The sequence below is a fragment of the Zalophus californianus genome, chromosome 12, assembly GCF_009762305.2.
Source record: "Zalophus californianus isolate mZalCal1 chromosome 12, mZalCal1.pri.v2, whole genome shotgun sequence".
NCBI lineage: Eukaryota > Metazoa > Chordata > Mammalia > Carnivora > Otariidae > Zalophus > Zalophus californianus.
The window spans coordinates 16,460,893-16,481,549 of NC_045606.1; the positions used below are offsets into that span (position 1 = coordinate 16,460,893).

At 38.5% G+C, this 20,657-nt stretch overlaps 2 protein-coding genes across 2 annotated transcripts in view; one reads left to right on the forward strand and one right to left on the reverse strand.

Annotated features, from left to right (window-relative positions):
- DLD (dihydrolipoamide dehydrogenase) overlaps positions 1–20,657 on the reverse strand; it is a 40,115-nt gene that overhangs the window by 13,310 nt on the left and 6,148 nt on the right. The window contains exons 3-8 of the mRNA XM_027574785.2: positions 7,260–7,339; positions 6,716–6,784; positions 6,080–6,149; positions 4,574–4,674; positions 3,280–3,423; positions 2,779–2,880 (exon numbers count right to left, since the gene is read on the reverse strand). Coding sequence (XP_027430586.1) covers positions 2,779–2,880; positions 3,280–3,423; positions 4,574–4,674; positions 6,080–6,149; positions 6,716–6,784; positions 7,260–7,339 — 566 coding nt within the window. The remainder of the gene's footprint in view (positions 1–2,778; positions 2,881–3,279; positions 3,424–4,573; positions 4,675–6,079; positions 6,150–6,715; positions 6,785–7,259; positions 7,340–20,657) is intronic.
- On the forward strand, positions 17,471–18,444 carry LOC113911885 (coiled-coil domain-containing protein 90B, mitochondrial-like). Its single transcript, XM_035723409.1, has one exon. The coding sequence runs from the start codon at positions 17,557–17,559 to the stop codon at positions 18,130–18,132; it is 576 nt and encodes a 191-aa protein (XP_035579302.1). The 5' UTR covers positions 17,471–17,556; the 3' UTR covers positions 18,133–18,444.

Consider the following 20,657-nt stretch of genomic DNA (forward strand, 5'->3'; position numbering starts at 1 on the left):
AAAACAATTCTATTCACAATTGCACCAAAAAGAATAAAATACCTAGAAATAAAGTTAACCAAGAAGGTAAAAGACCTATACTCTGAAAGTTTTAAAATACTGATGACAGACCATGCTCACGGACCAGAAGAATATTGTTAAAATGTCCTTACTCCCCAAAGCAATCCACAGATTGAATGCAATCCCTATCAAAATACCAACAGTAATTTTCACAGAACTAAAACAAATAATCCTAAAATTTGTGTGGAACCAAAAAAGACCCATAATAGCCAAAACAATCTTGAGAAACAGAAACAAAGGTTGAGGTAACATAATCCTCAAGATATACTACAGATTTCAAGATATACTACAAAACTATAATAATCAAAAAAGTAAATTAATGGCACAGAAGAGACACACAGATCAATGGGACAAACTAGAAAGCCCAGAAATAAACCTATGTTTATACGGTCAATTAATCTATGGTAAAGGAAGCAAGGATACGCAATGGGGAAAAGACAATCTCTTCAATAAATAGTGTTGGGAAAACTGGAAAGCCACACACCAAAGAATCAAACTGGATCACTTTCTTACACTGCACATAAAAATAAACTCAAAATAGACTAAAGAACTAATGTTAAGACTGGAAACCATAAAATTCCTAGTAGAAAACATAGCTAGTAATCTCTCTGACATTAACTCTTAGCAACATTTTTCTAGATTTGTCTCCTCAAAGGAAACAAAAACAAAAATAAACAACTGGGACTACACCAAGATAAAAAAGCTTTTGCACAGCAAAGGAAACCATGAAAAAACAAAAAGGCAACTTACTGAATGGAGGAAGAAATTCACAAATGATATATCCTATAAGGAATTAATATCCAAAATATATAAAGAATATACACAACTCAACATCAAAAATACAAATAAACCACTTAAAAACCAGGCAGAGGACGTGAACAGACACTTTTCCAAAGACATACAGACGGCCAACAGACACATGAAAAATGCTCAACATTACTAGCCATCAGGAAAATGCAAATCAAAACCACAATGAGTTATCACCTTATACCTGTCAGAATGGGTACTGAAAAGTGAGAAATAATAAGTGTTAGCAAAGATGTGGAGAAAAAGGAATCCTCATGCACTGCTGATGGGAATGTAAATTGGTGCAGCCACTGTGGAAGACAGTTTGGAGGTTCCTCAAAAAATTAAAAATAGAAATACCATACGATCCAGTAATCTGCTACTGAGTATTTACCCAAAGAAAAGGAAAACACTAATTTGAAAAGATATATATATGCACCCCTATGTTTAGTGCAGCATATTCACTATAGCCTAGATATGGAAGCAACCCAAGTGTCCTCTGATAAATGGATGAAGATGTACTTTTATACACAATGGAATATTATTCAGCCATAAAAAAGAATGGGTTTTTCCGACCTGTAACAACATGGATGGACATAGAGGGTATTATGCTAAGTGAAATAAGTCAGAGAGAAACAAATACCGTATGATTTCACTTATATGTGGAATCTAAAAAAAAAAACAAACAAACAACTGAACAAAAAAAGCAGAAACAAACCTGTAAATATACAGAATAAACTGGTGGTTGCCAGAGTAGAGGGGAGTGGGAGAGTTGGCAAAACGGGTCAAAGGGAGTGGGAGGTAGAGGCTTCCACTTACAAAATGAGTAAGTCATGGGGATAAATGGTACAGCATAGGAAATAATATAGTCAACAGTATTTTAACAGTGTTATATAGTGACAGATCGCAGCTGCATTTGTGGTGAGCACAGCCTAATATATAGAGTTACGGCATCACCACGCTGTATACCTGAAACTAATATAACACTATTATGTCAACTATACTTCATTTAAAAAAAAGAGAGAGAGTGAGTGAGTCTACTCACTCACTAAATTTAATCAGGACTACAGTTTTGTCAAGTAGGTATGATGATGGAACAAGGAGGTTAAGGGACTCAAGAAGAGCAGCTACAGTGATGGACTATGGAATCTAAGCAGATCAGGAAAGTAGTCAAGACAGGAAATGGAGGGAGCAAAAACACAGAGGGTCCTAAGGACTAGGGCACCTTGGGTGGCTCAGTCGGTTGGGCATCTGACTCCTGATTTCAGCTCATGTCAAGATGTCAGGGTTCTGAGATCGAGCCCCACATTGGGCTCCGTGCCCAGTGCAGTCTGCTTGTCCCTCTCCATCCCCCCGATTGCTCTCTTTCTCTCTCATAAATAAACAAACAAACAAACAAACTTTTTTGGGAAAAAAAAAAAAAAAGGAGAGGTCACTGGTCATACAGGAAAGTCACCTGACGGACAGGAAGGGAGAACAAGGTAGGCAGAAAGCATGAAATGGCAAGGTAGTCAGAGAGTTGCAAGCAGTCTGACAAAACGTAAGAGGGATCAAGGTGAGGACGGAGAGAGGGGGAAGAGCCACAGAAGCTTTATCTAAAATGCAGTTTGTTCAGAATGAGAACTATCTCCTGAAGGACTGACGGGCAGTCAGATTTGAGTATCTGAAGGGCCGTCAGACTAAAAAAAATCAATTCAGCTCTAGGGAACCAGAAGGGTGGCAGACACAGGGAAGCAGATTTCAAAATAAAAGAGAATGTCCTAATGACCAATGATTACATAAATAAATTGTCTTGAAAACTCTTTATGACTCAAGTGTTTAAGCAAACTCCATGTTGCTCTGCTTGCAAGGCTGTACAAAGAATCAAACGGGGGACCACGAAGTCCCTTCCAACTCCGTGAAGGCAATAAGAGAAGAAAAAGCATTACTTACCAATTCTACACCTATTACTCCTGCACCAATGACAACCATCTTTTCTGGAACTTTTTTTAAGGATAAAGCACCTGTAGATGACACTATTGCATCTTCATCAATCTGTAATAAAATATATACAATCAAAATTATTTGGAAAAACCTACTGTTTTATAAACCGACCTCACAAAAAATACTAAGACATTTATTTGTTTTGAGGTACCTATGACTTCTATCCATAGACTCAATTTTATCAAATCCCATTAAAAATGCTCACTTAAAACTTCCATCATTTGGCATTTTAAAACAAAATGGTCAGTTTGAACCATCATGAATTCAAGTCCATCTTAATATAAAGTGTTCTATTCCTGGTCAAAATCACTGCAGAATAAAGACAGTCAGCTTCCCAAAGCTGAATGACTGTCAACATATAGTATTTCAGTTAGACATTTCTCAAAGTTCATAAACAGCATGAATAAAGTAGTTTCTGAAGGGAGGTTGCACTAGTCATAAAAAGCATACCGTGATTCCAGGAAAAGGAGTAACTTCTGAGCCTGTAGCTATAAGAATATTCTTTGTATCAATAACTTGAGTGCTGCCATCAGCTTTCGTAGCGGTGACCTGATTTTTGCCAGTTATCTTTCCATATCCATTTACATGGACAACCTTTATAAAAGAATGTTTATAGATTTACAAAGTTTAAAATGATTTTCATGATTTAAAAAAACATGATTAATAGGAAAAAAATACTCTATTAAATAACACATCCAATACAAAATGCTTCCTCACTTAGTAAGGCTACACATGGAGCAGCAAAAAATTGTTCTATATGTCAGAGAATCTATTTCAGGTTAGCATACAATTTTTAATTAAATAAATACCCCCAGAAAAAACAAAACAATAAAACAAAACAAAAACAAAACAAAACAAAACAAAACCCAGCAGCCAAGTTTTAACAGAATCGCTCTATCAGAGCTACCATACAATCCAGCCATTGCATTACTGGGTATTTACCCCAAAGATACAAATGTAGGGATCCGAAGGGGTACGTGCACCCCAATGTTTATAGCAGCAATGTCCACAATAGCCAAACTGTGGAAAGAGCCAAGATGTCCATCGACAGATGAATGGATAAAGAAGATGTGGTATATATACACAATGGAATATTATGCAGCCATCAACAGGAATGAAATCTTGCCATTTGCAACGACGTGGATGGAACTGGAGGGTGTTATGCTGAGTGAAATAAGTCAATCAGAGAAAGACATGTATCATATGACCTCACTGATATGAGGAATTCTTAATCTCAGGAAACAAACTGAGTGTTGCTGGAGTGGTGGGGGGTGGGAGGGATGGGGTGGCTGGGTGATAGACATTGGGGAAGGTATGTGCTATGGTGAGTGCTGTGAATTGTGCAAGACTGTTGAATCACAGATCTGTACTTCTGAAACAAATAATGCAACATATGTTAAGAAGAAAGAAAAAGAAGATAGGAGGGGAAGAATGAAGGGGAGTAAGTTGGAGGGGGAGACGAACCATGAGAGACGATGGACTCTGAAAAATAAACTGAGGTTTGTAGAGGGGAGGAGGGTGGGGGGATGGGTTAGCCTGGTGATGGGTATTAAAGAGGGCACATTCTGCGTGGAGCACTGGGTGTTATGCACAAACAATGAATCATGGAACACTACATCAAGAACTAATGATGTAATGTATGGTGATTAACATAACAATAAAAATTTAAAAAAAAGACTCACTCTATCAGCATGTTTAATGTGTACGTACAATAAAGCAGACGTCTGCACGTTAAATCACTGACCTTATTCTGTTTGAATAAGTGGGCAATTCCACCAGTTAAAGCTTTTACTGCTGTACTCTTCTGCTCCATCATCTTCTCCAAATTCAAGCGAACTTCAGACACTGTGGTTTGTTAAAGAAATGTTTAGTCCTTAGCTAAATTCTTGAAGCAAGAGGCTATTCTTCACTAATCAAAGTCTGGAAAATTTCAGCCTAATGCTTACAGAACTGTATAAAAGGCAGTATTAAAACTTTTAAGTATAGTAACTGATACAGTAATCGTAGTTGGCAAAAAGACCAACAGCATCATATCTCAATAAATAGAACCATTCAAACACTGTAAAAAGTCCACCTTTGGGAAAAATTCAGTCCAAAACAGACATTATATCCCACTGTGGCAACATATTCTCCAAACACCTTATGATGATAGGTCTGGATGAGATTTAAATAGAAATGGCAAAGTAAAACATCACCTGAAATTTTAAGTAAAAAGAAACAACTATTTCATGAAACAAAAACTAACAAAAATAATCATCTGAAAACTTTAAATGTAAAAATGTAATATAAAAGAGTTTAATAAACTGGATTTAATCACTCATTTAACTCAGAACTCTGAAGCTACAGTATAACAAGATAAAGCTGCTCAACTCAACACAACTTCAGAAAAGGGGTATCTCAGCAATCAGCTCATGCAAGCAACACGTATCTCAGAGACAAGGAAACAGAGACCCTGAGTGATTAGATTGACCTGGGGCCAAAGGGCTACAACAGGAAGCTTTGCCTACCATGCAGGTTCTCTTGACTAACCCTGTCTCTTCTTTCCTGAGGAAGGAAAGAACGCATTCATTCCACCTTTCATCTACTTTGATCTATTTCCTATAGTGTTCACCTCTATACCCATTGGACTGCCTACAACAGCCCATTCTTTCAGAAGTCTACTGCTACAAACAAATGAAGGAAAAATTATTACCCCTCCCCACCCTCTGGTATGTTTAAGCTCTCCCTAGAACCCCAACCCTTCTGGAAGTATCTGTCAACAACTGCTGAGAAAGGATGAAATGAAAACCGCCCAAAAAGAATGGTAGGAGACAAGATATACAAAATTAAAATGGAATGTCCTCCTTTTACATTGTGCTGCACCCCCCCTTCTTTGTTCTTCCCCCTACCAACAACTAAGCAGACCAACCTACCTACCTACTTACCTTCCTTCCTTCTCTGCCCATAGCACTCAGGAATCCAGTGCCAACTCCCTACCCCAATATCTCCAGGTTTCAGGGAAATTAAAACTGATTCTTCCCACACATACAGCAGACTTCACACCAAAGTTGTCAAAGGAACAGAAGATATCATAGTAAAAATCTGGATTTAAGCCCTCTTAAGTAAATCTCTCTACATTTTTAAGATCTTCTTTTACTCTTTCCTCAATAAAATATATGTTACACACTCAGACAGACATACATAAGGCTGTAGCCAAAAGAGTCAAGTCAAGCATGGCTGGTAAACTGCTAAACATGAAGGATATACTTACTTTCAATTCCCCTAGATGCAAAATCTTTTCCATGGGCCATATGGTAATAATGAGAGTTATTTAATAAAGCCTAAATAGATAAAATGATCAATGTTGATAATAAGACTATATACAATCAAAAAGCACTTAAGAAATGACACTCCCTGCATGGAATAATACAAACAATTCAGTTTCTGTTTTTATTAACCTGAGCAAAATAATAATGACATAAAAAACGTTCAACAAGCAGGAATGAAAAACAAAACACCTTTACTTTCTTTAAAATCAAAGGAATAAGTATACTCTTCAGGGTGGCAGGTTTTGAAAAAGGCTTTCATGTCTACATACATAAAACACCTAAGGGAAGAATTTACTACCTATTACCTGTTTCACTGGTAAAGGAAAGCAGAAGAGAAAAAAATGGAACATCAGAGCCTGTTTGAATGGAAAGGCTGGGTATTCTAAGAAGCAATTTCAGGAACATATGGCAAACTGGTACAGCACTGTTTAAGCTTTACCAAGGAAAACATGTTTTTAATCAACCATAGCTGTTTATTTTTTTAATAACTCTACTAGCCTCATGTTCTAGTCCTAATACATTCTTCTAATCGGTGGCTAAAGAAAAACACCACTGCACTGTACAAAACAGATGCTCACCTTAGAAGGAATGCAACCAACATTCAAGCACGTTCCCCCAAGCGTTTCATTTTTCTCAACGCAGACTGTCTACAACCAAAGAAAACATCATTTAACTGGAGACATTCACTAAAATTCCCACATCTGCCTTAATTCTTCTACAGAACAAGTTACTGAAGCCGTGTTTCTGAGAATGAAACAGACAATACTTTAAAATGTACCATTTCAGAAATAATGCTATATGCGGGCTAACTCAAAGTGAATTATGCTCAGAGACATTTTTGTTTAACATTATCAAACTCATGCTCATAGTCCTATTACCGTAGCTCCCAAGTGGAATTAGAAGCCAAATGTACAAAGTATTGGGGGAAGGAGGGAATAATGGATTTCACTATTTCATGAGAGCACCGCAACTGAACAACATCTTCATTTGTCTCAGGCCTAAATATAATTTAGAGAATAAACAAAAATTTACCATTCCTATTAATGTGCGAAGTATTTTGTGAATATGATCAACTCTTCCCAAATAAAATTGTATCAACACCTCATTTAGGCTAAACCTTACCTTGAAGCCCAACTGGGCAGCTTTGATAGCAGCGACATATCCTCCAGGACCAGAACCTATCACTGTTACATCAGCATCAACTATAATAAAAGCAAATTGATATAAAGAGTAAATTGCTTAATACTGACCAAAAACAGTATTAAAAAAAAAAAATCTGACATTTTAAACCTCCAAGAAAGTACAAAATAACCAGCATTTTCTACACAGTACTATTTCATTCCTAGGCACCTGACGTTCTTTGACATAACTGAAAATGGCACAGATTTTTAAATTTCATTTTCTATTTGTTCATTAAGGCATATGGAAATACAACTCAGTTCTTCTTTTTCTAAGATTTATTTATTTGAGAGTGCGTGCACACGTGCATGCGAGTAGGGGGAGGGGCAGAGGGAGAGAGAATCTTCAGTAGACTCGCTGACGAGTGCAGAGCCTGATGAAGGGATCGGATCTCACAACCATGACCTGAGCCGAAACCAAGAGTCGTACCCTCAACAGACTAAGCCACCCAAGTGCCCAACATCCGAGTTCTATATCCACTGTATCCACTGACCTTCCTAAATTCCACACTGTTTTACTTAAAAATAACAAGACAGGTTTTTAGTGACACTGAAAGACATTATCTGTATGAGGGAAAAGAGCTTTGTTTTTTTTTTAAAGATTTTATTTATTTGAGAGAGAGACAGAGCGCAATAGAACACAAGCAGGGGGAGAGGGAGAAGCAGGTTCTGTGCTGAGCAGGGAGCCCAATGCTGAAGCTCAATCCCAGGACCCTGGGATCATGACCTGAGCCAAAGGCAGACGCTTAACCAACTGAGCCACCTAGGCGCCCCAGGAAAGAGCTTTGGAATCTGACATACTTGGTTTCAAATCTCAGCTCTGCCATTTATTAGTTGCATGACCAAAGGACTTAATTTTTCCGTCATAAAGGAACAATAACATTGCCTTAAATGATTTATTTAATGTTAGGATTAAGATAATTATCTGTATAATAACTTAGTACTACCAATAAATTTAAGACTGATTACACCCCTTTCAGGCACTTCTGAGATAGAGAGAAAAATCAGCTTCCCTGTAATAGATGGTAAACATGTTTTGAACTTTATTTGAATCCTGATAAATTTTGTATAGTTTATGATAACGGGCTAACCAGAACAGTAAATGAACTATTCTGGATAGTCACCATATAAAGATACAAAATTTAAACTGAACTTTGAATCAGCAACCTTAGGAATGTAATAATTATGTAATGTAATAATTATAACATAAATGGAAAAGTCCAATTATTCCCATTGTTCTCAAGCCAACTTGAAATAAAGCCTTAAGAGTTAGAAGACAGTCTCCCTTCCATCTCCTCCCCTTCCACTGTCCTTACAACCCCAAGCATTTAGCAGTTTGTGATGCATTTTCACATCTATTATCCTGTTTGATTCTTGGAACTTCCTAGGAGGAGGAATGCCTTCTAACTGACATTTCACAGATAAGAAACCTAGGTTCAAAGAGGCCAATTAACTTGTCCAAGGTCACCTAGCAAGGGAGTAGCAGAGACAAAATTGAAGCTTTTGTCTTTACTTCCAGTGGTCATTCCATTATTCAACAGTATCCTATTCTCAAATTTAAACTATCATAAACTAAAACCCTGAGAGCAATAATCAAGTGTTATAATTACTAGCTATCTGATCTGAGGAGAGTAGTTTAACCAATTTTACTTTCAGTTGCCCTATCTGCAAAATAAAGACCACAAAAAAACCCTCCTTCATAGGGTGGCAATACAGAATAAAATAGCATATATAAATAGCTTAGCATAGTACCTGGAACATACATAAGTATTTGCTATATGGTAGCTATATTCTGACCTATGAAGATGGCAATTTTAATTTCTGGTCACCCCGTCCCCACAGAGCAGTGCTAGTATCATCAAAAAATCTTTGCTGGCCTGAAAAGAATCACAGAACCTCAGCGTAGGATGTTATCTAATAAGAAGTTATCCAACTGACAAAATCTAAGAATTCTTCCTCCTGAATAAATAAAAGGAGTGATTCTCTTTGGTTATATCAGATGATAATTAGGATTACTCAGTGCATGAAAAAAAAATATAGCTGGTCCAATACATGAAAAAAGTATTGCTCCAATTTTCACTGATACATTTGTGCTCTTTGGCTACACTGCTTGGTTCCCTGATTCATGTTCAGAATTGAGCATATAATAAAATGTATATCTATTTTCAAGTTTTGAACCAAATGATGGCCTAAATTTGGGTTCTAATTTTTAATGCACAGTAATGAAACACGTTACACAATTTTTTTTGAATTAAAATATGTTTATTGAGTAAATTTAAATACAAAAAAGCCAAAAATGTTGAGTTTCATTTCCCAATGTGATCTTAGATTTTTTTTTCCTTAACTATACAAAATAGCAGAGATTCAGGACTATTCACCTCTCACTGCAGATATTAGATGTACCATTCCATCAGAACACCACTAACATGCTTCGGAGCACAAAAAAAGAAGGGAAAAAGGTAAAGTGTTTATCTAAAGACCAATCAGCCGAGAATACAGGAGGGTGTGATTCTGTAACAAACATTCAAAAGCAAGCCAGCACTTAGGGGATATCTCCAATATACTTGGAAATGTATCAAAAAAGGTGGACTGATGGATACACGGATGAACAGATCTGTGATAACTTAAGTACAGTAAAATGTTAGTGGAAGAATCTGAGTGTTCACTGTAAAATTCTTAGAACTTTTCTAAATGTTTCCAATTTTTCATAATAAAATATTGGAAAAACCAACCAGTTGGCTCTCACCTGTACCAAAAGCTGCATGCAAGTGAAAATCAGGATACAGACAAATAGTTCAATGAAACAGATCAAGGAATACTTGATGGAAAATTTTACAAAATTAGCATTAGCCTTTCAGAGTGAGAAAGAAAAACTGAACAGGATACATAAACTGGTATCATGAGAGAAAGATGACTAAGTTAGAAATATGACAGAAGACATTTGGATAGCAATCTGCATTTTAGTAGGCAGTGAACTATCCGGAGAAAGCTATCAGGTCCATACTTTAAAAAAAATGCTGTGTCCAATTAGGGGTGATTGACTTCAACAGACATGGCAGTTAATACCAGGAAATGAACTGAAGGAGAAAAAGCAGGAAAAAGTATTCTACAAATGTTACTTATCATAACATTGTGAGGAAAATAAGCATACCATGTTATTAAGGCTACCACTGAAATCAGGTGTCAAGTTACAAGTCAATTACAGTCATCAACAAATTGCAAGATGTATACTAAGAAGTCAAGTCTGAGATAATATCTACCATATGGGTAACTTACTCTGTACCAGGCAGTGAGCTAAATGTTTCATGTTGTCTTATTTAAGCCTCCCTACTTCTCTATGACACAATTATTATACCTCCATTTGACAGAAAATAAGTCTAAGAGTAACTAAATAACCTGCATTAAGCTGACCAACTAGTAAATGATGTAGCCAGGTTTCAAAGCAGGTTCCTTATATTCAGAAGCCTTTGCTCCAATACCTTTCTGTTCTAATGCCATCAAAAACACTCAGATGGGGCGCCTAGGTGGCTCAGTTGGTTAAGCGATTGCCTTCGGCTCAGGTCATGATCCTGGAGTCCCAGAATCGAGTCCCACATCAGGCTCCCTGCTCAGCACGGAGTCTGCTTCTCCCTCTGACCCTCTTCCCTCTCGTGCTCTCATTCTCTCTCTCTCTCTCTCAAATAAATAAAATCTTAAAAAAAAAAACAACACTCAAATGGTCCCATAATCTCCAGGGCAATCAGGAACTCCAACTAAAATGACAAGAAGCTCCTTCATTATCATAATGAAAATAACAAATATTTGTGAATACCTACCTTTTGTGGAAATCACTGCCTTCAATAACCTGACATAGTTAGGGAAAACAGGCACGTATCAAAATACAGATAAATCAAGCTTATTTTTAAAAATAATAAAAGGAATAAGAAAAGAGATATCTTTGAAGGAGCAAGACGGCAGAGGAGTAGGAGACCTAAATTTCATCTGGTCCCAGGAATTCAGCTAGATACGGATCAAACCATTCTGAACACCTACGAACTCAACAGGAGATCAAAGAAAAGAACAGCAGCAACTCTGAAGAGAAAAGCGACCATCTGGAAGGTAGGATGTGTGGAGAAGTGAATCGGGAGGTGATATTCGGGAGGATAGACGGCGGGAGAGGGGGCCTCCAACGGCCGCTATGGCAAGTGATAGAGCAGCGGAGCACAGAATCGGAACTTTTAGAAGTCTGCTCCGAGCAATGTCCACAATAGCCAAACTGTGGAAAGAGCCAAGATGTCCATCGACAGATGAATGGATAAAGAAGATGTGGTATATATATACAATGGAATATTATGCAGCCATTAAAAGGAATGAGATCTTGCCATTTGCAACGACGTGGATGGAACTGGAGGGTGTTATGCTGAGTGAAATAAGTCAATCAGAGAAAGACATGTATCATATGACCTCACTGATATGAGGAATTCTTAATCTCAGGAACAAACTGAGGGTTGCTGGAGTGGTGGGGGGTGGGAGGGATGGGGTGGCTGGGTGATAGACATTGGGGAAGATATGTGCTACAGTGAGGGCTGTGAATTGTGTAAGACTGTTGAATCACAGATCTGTACTTCTGAAACAAATAACGCAACATATTTTAAGAAAAAAGAAAAAGAAGAAGATAGCAGGAGAGGAAGAATGAAGGGGAGTAAGTCAGAGGGGGAGACGAACCAGGAGAGACGATGGACTCTGAAAAACAAACTGAGGGTTCTAGAGGGGAGGAGGGTAGGGGGATGGGTTAGCCTGGTGATGGGTATTAAAGAGGGCGCATTCTGCATGGAGCACTGGGTGTTATGAACAAACAATGAATCATGGAACAGTACACCAAAACAAATTATGTAATATATGGTGATTAACATAACAATAAAAAAAGTTTAAAAAAAAAAAAAGTCTGCTCCGCTGAGGGGCATTGCTCCAGCGGCTAAGACGGGGGGTGGAACCGTCGCTGGGACAGTGTGGTCTCAGGACCCTCGGGGTCACAGGAAGACCGGGGGTGCCTGAGTGCAGCAGAGCTCCCAGGTATCGGAGCAGGGAAGCCGGCTGCAGAGACAGAACGGAGGAGTAGGTTCTCAGTTCGGGGTTGCCACAGACTGTGATCCGCAGCACAATCGGGCCACTGGCTCTTCCAGCAGGGACCCAACAAGCGGCAGATCCGGGAACACTCCCTTTCCTGCCCCGGGAGGAGCGGCGCGGGAGCGCACCGCAGGGATCTGCTGGGTTTGGAGACTCCACACCTGGCCGGGTGCCAGAGATAGAAACGCTCGGTCACAGGCCGGGTGAGCACAGAGTGCGGCCGGAGACCAGGGAGACGGGAGTGACTGACTGCTTTTTTCTGCGGGCTGAGGAGCAGGTCCCCGAGTTCTCAGCTCCTCCGGGGTGGAGACTGGGAAGCCATCATTTTCACTCTCGTCCTCCAAAGCTGTACCGAAAGCTTGCAGGGAACAAAAAGCTCCTGAGGGCAAACCTGAGCAGATTACTTAGCCCCCACCGACAAGGGCGGGGCAATATAGCCTCAGCCAAAGACATCTGGGAACCACGGCAACAGGCCCCTCCCCCAGAAGATCAGCAAGAACAGCCCACCAAGACGAAGTTTACCGATCAGTAAGAACGCGCAAACTCCAGCGCTAGGGGAATACTGCACATAGAATTCATGGCTTTTTCCCCATGATTGTTTAGTCTTTCAAAGTTAATTTTTTTAATTTTTCTTTTTCCCTTTTCAACCAAAATCTTATCAATCCCTTTTTTAAAAAAATCTTTTTTATTCTTCATTTTTAGAGTCATAGTCTATCCCTTCATAGTAGTTAACCTTATTTTTGGTATATATGTATATATAAGTTGTTCTCTCTTTAAAATTTTTGGGATACAGTTTCTTCTAACAGACCAAAATATACCCTAAATCTCTAGTGTATGGCTTTGTTCTAGTCTCCTGCCTGATCACAGTCTCTCCCTTTTTTTAAAAAAATCCTCTTCTTTTTTCAACGTATCAATTCCTTGTATAAAATCTTTTGTAATTTCCATCTTTACAGTCATATTCCATCCCTTCATCGTATTTACCCTTATTTTTCTACATATATAAGTTTTCCTTTCTTTAAAATTTTGGGAAGCACTTTCTTCTAACAGACCAAAATACACCCAAAATCTAGTGTGTGGCACTGATTTATGCACCAGCCTGATCATAGCTGATCATATTCTGTTTTTTATCTTTTTTTCCTTTTTTTTTCTTTCCCTTTTTTCCCCCCCAGTTTCAGGTCTTTTCTGATTTGTTTAGTGTATATTTTCTGGGGTCGTTGTTACCATTAGCATTTTGTTCTCTCATTCATCTACTCTCCTCTGGACAAGATGACAAGATGGAAAAAATCACCTCAACAAAAGGAACAAGACACAGTACCGACTGCCAGGGACCTAATCAATACGGACATTAGTAAGATGTTGGAACTAGAGTTCACAATGACGATTTTAAAGATACTGGCTGGGCTTGAAAAAAGCGTGGAAGATATTAGAGAAACCCTTTCTGGAGAAATAAAAGAACTAAAATCTAACCAAGTTGAAATCAAAAAGGCTATTAATGAGGTGCAATCAAAAATGGAGGCTCTAACTGCTAGGATAAATGAGGCAGAAGAGAGAATTAGTGATACAAGACCAAATGATGGAAAATAAAGAAGGTGAAAAAAAGAAAGATAAACAACTACTGGATCACGAGGGCAGAATTCGAGAGATAAGCGATACCATAAGATGAAACATTAGAAAAATTGGGATCCCAGAAGAAGAAAGGGGGGGGGGGGGGCAGAAGGTATACTGAAGCAAATTATAGCAGAGAACTTCCCTAATTTGGGGAAGGAAACAGGCATCAAAATCCAGGAGGCACAGAGAACCCCCCTCAAAATCAATAAAAATAGGTCAACACCCCCATATCTAAGAGTAAAACTTACGAGTCTCAGAGACAAAGAGAAAATCCTGAAAGCAGCTTGGAAGAAGAGATATGTAACCTACAATGGTAGAAACATTAGATTGGCAGCAGACCTATCCAGAGACCTGGCAGGACAGAAAGGACTGGCATGATATCTTCAGAGCACTAAACGAGAAAAATATGCAGCCAAGAATACTATATCCAGCTAGGCTGTCATTGAAAATAGAAGGAGAGATAAAAAGCTTCCAGAACAAACAAAAACTAAAGGAATTTGCAAACGCGAAACCAGCCCTACAAGAAATATTGAAAGGGGTCCTCTAAGCAAAGAGAGAGCCTAAAAGCAGCATAGATCAGAAAGGAACACAGACAATACACAGTAACATTCACCTTACAGGCAATAAAATTGCGCTAAATTCATCTCTTTCAGTAGTTACCCTGAATGTAAATGGGCTAAATGCCCCAATCAAAAGACACAGGGTATCAGATTGGATAAAAAAACAAGACCCATAGATATGCTGTCTGCAAGAGACTCATTTTAGACCCAAAGATACCTCCAGATTGAAACTGAGGGGGTGGAAAACCATTTACCATGCTAATGGACACCAAAAGAAAGCTGGGGGGGGCAATCCTTATATCAGACAAATTAGATTTTAAAACAAAGACTATAATAAGAGATGAGAAAGGACACTATATCCTACTTAAAGGGTCTATCCAACAAGAAGATCTAACAATTGTAAATATCTATGCCCCTAACATGGGAGCAGCCACTTATATAAACCAATTAATAACAAAAGCAAAGAAACACATTGACAACAATAATAGTGGGGGACTTTGACACCCCCCTGACTGAAATGGACAGATCATCTAAGCAAAAGATCAACAAGGAAATAAAAACTTTAAATGACACACTGAACCAAATGGACTTCACAGATATATTCAGAACATTCCATCCCAAAACAAGAGAATACACATTCTTCTCTAGTGCCCATGGAACATTCTCCAGAATAGATCACATCCTAGGTCACAAATCAGGTCTCAACCGGTACCAAAAGACTGGGATCATTTCCTGCATTATTTTCAGACCACAATGCTTTGAAACTAGAACTCAATCACAAGAGGAAAGTTGGAAAGAACTCAATTACATGGAGGCTAAAGAGCATCCTACTAAAGAATGAATGAGTCAACCAGGAAATTAAAGAAGAATTTTAAAAATTCATGGAAACCAATGAAAATGAAAATACAACTATTCAAAATATTTGGGATGCAGCAAAGGCAGTCCCTACGAGGAAAGTATATAGCAATACAAGCCTTTCTCAAGAAACAAGAAAGGTCTCAAATACACAACCTAACCCTACACCTAAAGGAGCTGGAGAAAGAACAGCAAATAAAGCCTAAACCCAGCAGGAGAAGAGAAATAGTAAAGATCAGAGCAGAAATCAATGAAATAGAAACCAAAAGAACAGTAGAAGAGATCAACGAAACCAGGAGCTGGTTCTTTGAAAGAATTAACAAGACTGATAAACCCCTGGCCAGACTGATCAAAAAGAAAAGAGAAATGACCCAAATCAACAAAATCATGAATGAAAGAGGAGAGATCACAACCAACACCAAAGAAATACAAACAATTATAAGAACATATTAGGAGCAACTCTATGCCAGCAAATTAGATAACCTGGAAGAAATGGGTGCATTCCTAGAGATGTATCAACTACCGAAACTGAACCAGGAAGAAATAGAAAACCTGAACAGACCTATAACCACTAAGGAAATTGAAGCAGTCATCAACAATCTCCCAACAAACAAAAGCCCAGGGCCAGATGGCTTCCCAGGGGAATTCTACCAAACATTTAAAGAAGAATTAATACCTATTCTTCTGAAACTGTTCCAAAGAATAGAAATGGAAGGAAAACTTCCAAACTTGTTTTATGAGGCCACCATTACCTTGATCCCAAAACCAGACAAAGATCCCATTAAAAATGAGAATTACAGACCAATATCCTTGATGAACATGGATGCAAAAATTCTCACCAAAATACTAGCCAACAGGATCCAACAGTACATTAAAAGGATTATTCACCACAACCAAGTGGGATTTATCCCTGGGCTACAAGGTTGGTTCAACATCTGCAAATCAATGTGATATAAAACATTAACAAAAGAAAGAACAAGAACCATATGATCCTCTCAATAGATGCAGAAAAAGCATTTGACAAAGTACAGCACCCTTTCTTGATCAAAACTCTTCAGAGTATAGGGATAGAGCGTACATACCTCAATATCATAAAAGCCATCTATGAAAAGCCCACAGCGAATATCATTCTCAATACGGAAAAACTGAAAGCTTTCCCCCTAAGGTCAGGAACACGGCAGGGATGTCCACTATCACCACTGCTATTCAACATAGTGTTAGAGGTCCTAGCCACAGCAATCTGACAATAAAAAGAAATAAAAGGCATCCAAATCGGCAAAGAAGTCAAACTCTCACTCTTTGCAGATGATAGGATACTTTATGTGGAAAACCCAAAAGACTCCACCCCAAAACTGCTAGAGCTCATACAGGAATTCAGTCAAGTGGCAGGATATAAAAATCAATGCACAGAAATCAGTGGCCTTCCTATACACCAACAACAAGACAGAAGAAAGAGAAATCAAGGAGTCGACCCCATTTACAATTGCACCCAAAGCCATAAGATACCTAGGAATAAATCTAACCAAAGAGGCAAACGATCTGTACTCAGAAAACTATAAAATACTCATGAAAGAAATTGAGGAAGACACAAAGAAATGGAAAAACGTTCCATGCTCATGGATTGGAAGAACAAATATTGTGAAGATGTCAATGCTACCTAGAGCAATCTACACATTCAATGCAATCCCTATCAAAATACCATCCACTTTTTTCAAAGAAATGGAACATATAACCTAAAACTTGTATGGAACCAGAAAAGACCCCGAATAGATAGAGAAATGTTGAAAAAGAAAAGCAAAGCTGGCGGCATCACAATTCCGGACTTCCAGCTCTATTACAAAGCTGTCATCATCAAGACAGTATGGTACTGGCACAAAAACAGACACATAGATCAATGGAACAGAATCGAGAGCCCAGAAATGGACCCTCAACTCTATGGTCAACCGATCTTCGACAAAGCAGGTAAGAATGTCCAATGGAGAGGTTGCCCGGTGGTAGGCTGCGACTCCATCTCCCACCCAGACTTCTTCACCACCACAACCAAGGAAGGATATGATATGAGGCGAGTGGACATAACTCCTTTAGAACAAAGGAAATTAACTTTTGATACCCATGCACTGGTTCAGGATTTGGAAACTCATGGATTTGACAAAGCACAAGCAGAAACAATTGTTATCAGCATTAACCACTTTATCAAATGTCAGCCTGGATAGTATCTACAAGGAGATGGTTACTCGAGCTCAACAGGAAATAACAGTACAACAACTAATGTCTGATTTGGACTCCATCAGGAAAGACATGGTCATCCTAGAAAAAAGTGAATTTGCAAATCTGAGAGCAGAGAATCAGAAAATGAAAACTGAATTGGAACAAGTTAAGCAGCAACTGATAAATGAAACCAGTCAAATCAGAGCAGATAATAAACTGGACATCAACCTACAAAGAAGCAGAGTAACTGATATGTTTACAGATCAAGAAAAGAAACTTATGGAAGCAACCACAGATTTTACCAGCAAGGATACCAAAACCAGAAGTATTATTTCTGAGACCAGTAATAAAATTGACACTGGAATTGCTTCTTTGAAAACACTGATGGAGTCTAACAAGCTTGAGACAATTTGTTACCTTGCAGCCTCAGTGTTTACTTGCCTGGCAATAGCATTGGGATTTTACAGAATCTGGAAATAGTAGAGCTACCATATTATGCTGCTGTGGATTTAGAACACTACACCAGGATGCATTTATTCTGAACATGGAAGTTGTGGCAGATACTCAATACAAGGTTATTCAGAGTACATACGGACTAAAAAATATTTTAAAATGGGAAGATGTGCTTTGAGTTTGTGTTTTTTATGTGTCTTTATTTTATTATGTTGAAAAGCTGTCATTCAAAACCTGATTGATTTGAGATAGAGGCTTTTTGTCTTTATCCTTTTCATAGTTCATAGAAACTGATCCAGAGTTTTCTTGTGTTTGCTTGAACAATGTATTTCGTAATGTCTGCTGCAAATTTAAAAACTATTCCCAAGCCTACATACTTGTAATTGTATTCAGCTTCCCTGGTAACTACTGCAGTTACCTTTTCATAGAAAATAAAATCTTGTTTTAACAACAAAAAAAAGAATGTCCAATGGAAAAAAAACAGTCTCTTCAACAAATGGTGTTGGGAAAATTGGACAGCCACATGCAGAAGAATGAAACTGGATCATTTCCTCACACCACACACAAAAATAGTCTCAAAATTGTTGAACGACCTAAATGTGAGACAAGAGTCCATCAACATCCTAAAGGAGAACACAGGCAGCAACCTCTTCGACCTCAGCCGCAGCAACTTCTTCCTAGAAATATCGCCAAAGGCAAGGGAAGCAAGGGCAAAAATGAACTATTGGGACTTCATCAAGATAAAAAGCTTTTGCACAGCAAAAGAAACGGTCCACAAAACCAAAAGACAACCGACAGAATGGGAGAAAATATTTGCAAATGACATATCAGATAAAGGGCTAGTATCCCAAAATCTATAAAGAACTTCTCAATTTCAACACCCAAAGAACAAATGATCCAATCAAGAAATGGGCAGAAGACATGAACAGACATTTTTCCAAAAAAGACATCCAAATGGCCAACAGACACATGAAAAAGTGCTCAACATCACTTGGCATCAGGGAAATCCAAATCAAAACCTCAATGAGATACCACCTCACACCAGTCAGAATGGCTAAAATTAACAAGTCAGGAAACGACAGATGTTGGCGAGGATGCCGAGAAAGGGGAACCTTCTTACACTGTTGGTGGGAATGCAAGCTGGTGCAGCCACTCTGGAAAACAGTATGGAGGCTCCTCAAAAAGTTGAAAATAGAGCTGCCCTACGACCCAGCAATTGCACTACTGTGTATTTACCCCAAAGATACAAATGTGATCCAAAGGGGTACGTGCAACCCGATGTTTATAGCAGCAATGTCCACAATAGCCAAACTATGGAAAGAGCCAAGATGTCCATCGACAGATGAATGGATAAAGAAGATGTGGAGTATATATACAATGGAGTATTATGCATCCATCAAAAGGAATGAAATCTTGCCATTTGCAACGACGTGGATGGAACTGGAGGGTGTTATGCTGAGCGAAATAAGTCAATCAGAGAAAGACATGTATCATATGATCTCACTGATATGAGGAATTCTTAATCTCAGGAAACAAACAAGGTTGCTGGAGTGGTGGGGGGTGGGAGGGATGGGGTGGCTGGGTGATAGACATTGGGGAGGGTATGTGCTATGGTGAGCGCTATGAATCGTGTAAGACTGTTGAATCACAGACCTGTACCTCTGAAACAAATAATACATGTTAAAAAAGAAATAAAGAAGATAGTAGGAAGGGAGAAATGAAGGGGGGGAAATCAGAGGGGGAGACGAACCATGAGAGACTATGGACTCTGAGAAACAAACAGGGTTCTAGAGGGGAGGGCGGTGGGGGAATGGGTTAGCCTGGTGATGGGTATTAAAGAGGGCACGTACTGAATGGAGCACTGGGTGCTATACGCAAACAATGAATCATGGAACACTACATCAAAAACTAATGATGTAATGCATGGTGATTAACATAATTTAAAAAAAAGGAGATATCATAAGGCAGTTATCGTTAATGACCAAATTCACTACATGATTACAAGAGCTATTTGGTAAGTTTTATTTATTGTTGGGGGCGAGGGGGCTATTTTTAAATTACCAATGGCCTTAATCTCCAGTCTATTTCAGTGACCCTTTCATAGTCACACCCTATACTTGTCATCACCCAAAACCGCTCAGCTTCTAAAATCTTGAATTCTAATACTTTACTTTCTGATCATAACCCTACAATCTCCCTAATCTATAAAGAAGGAGAAATATACTAAAAGAAAAAAGGATTTGAAGTTTAAAAAAAAGAAAAACTGGAGTTCAAATACGTGCTCTACCTCTTCCTAAATTTTTGCACAAATTATTTAATCTCTTTGGCTTTGATGTAATATAGAAATAACAGTGACAGTAATACCTACATCCCAGGGTTGTGAGGTCAGAGATAATGTCTGTCAAGACCCTGGGAGGAGGCAGGTGCATATGAGACACTCAATAAATGATTCTTCCCTCCCCAGATGCACCTCCCAATCTTGCAGCCTCCAATCTCATTCCACCCTACACACTGCTACCCCAGTGTTATCCCTCACTAAAATCCGACTCAGA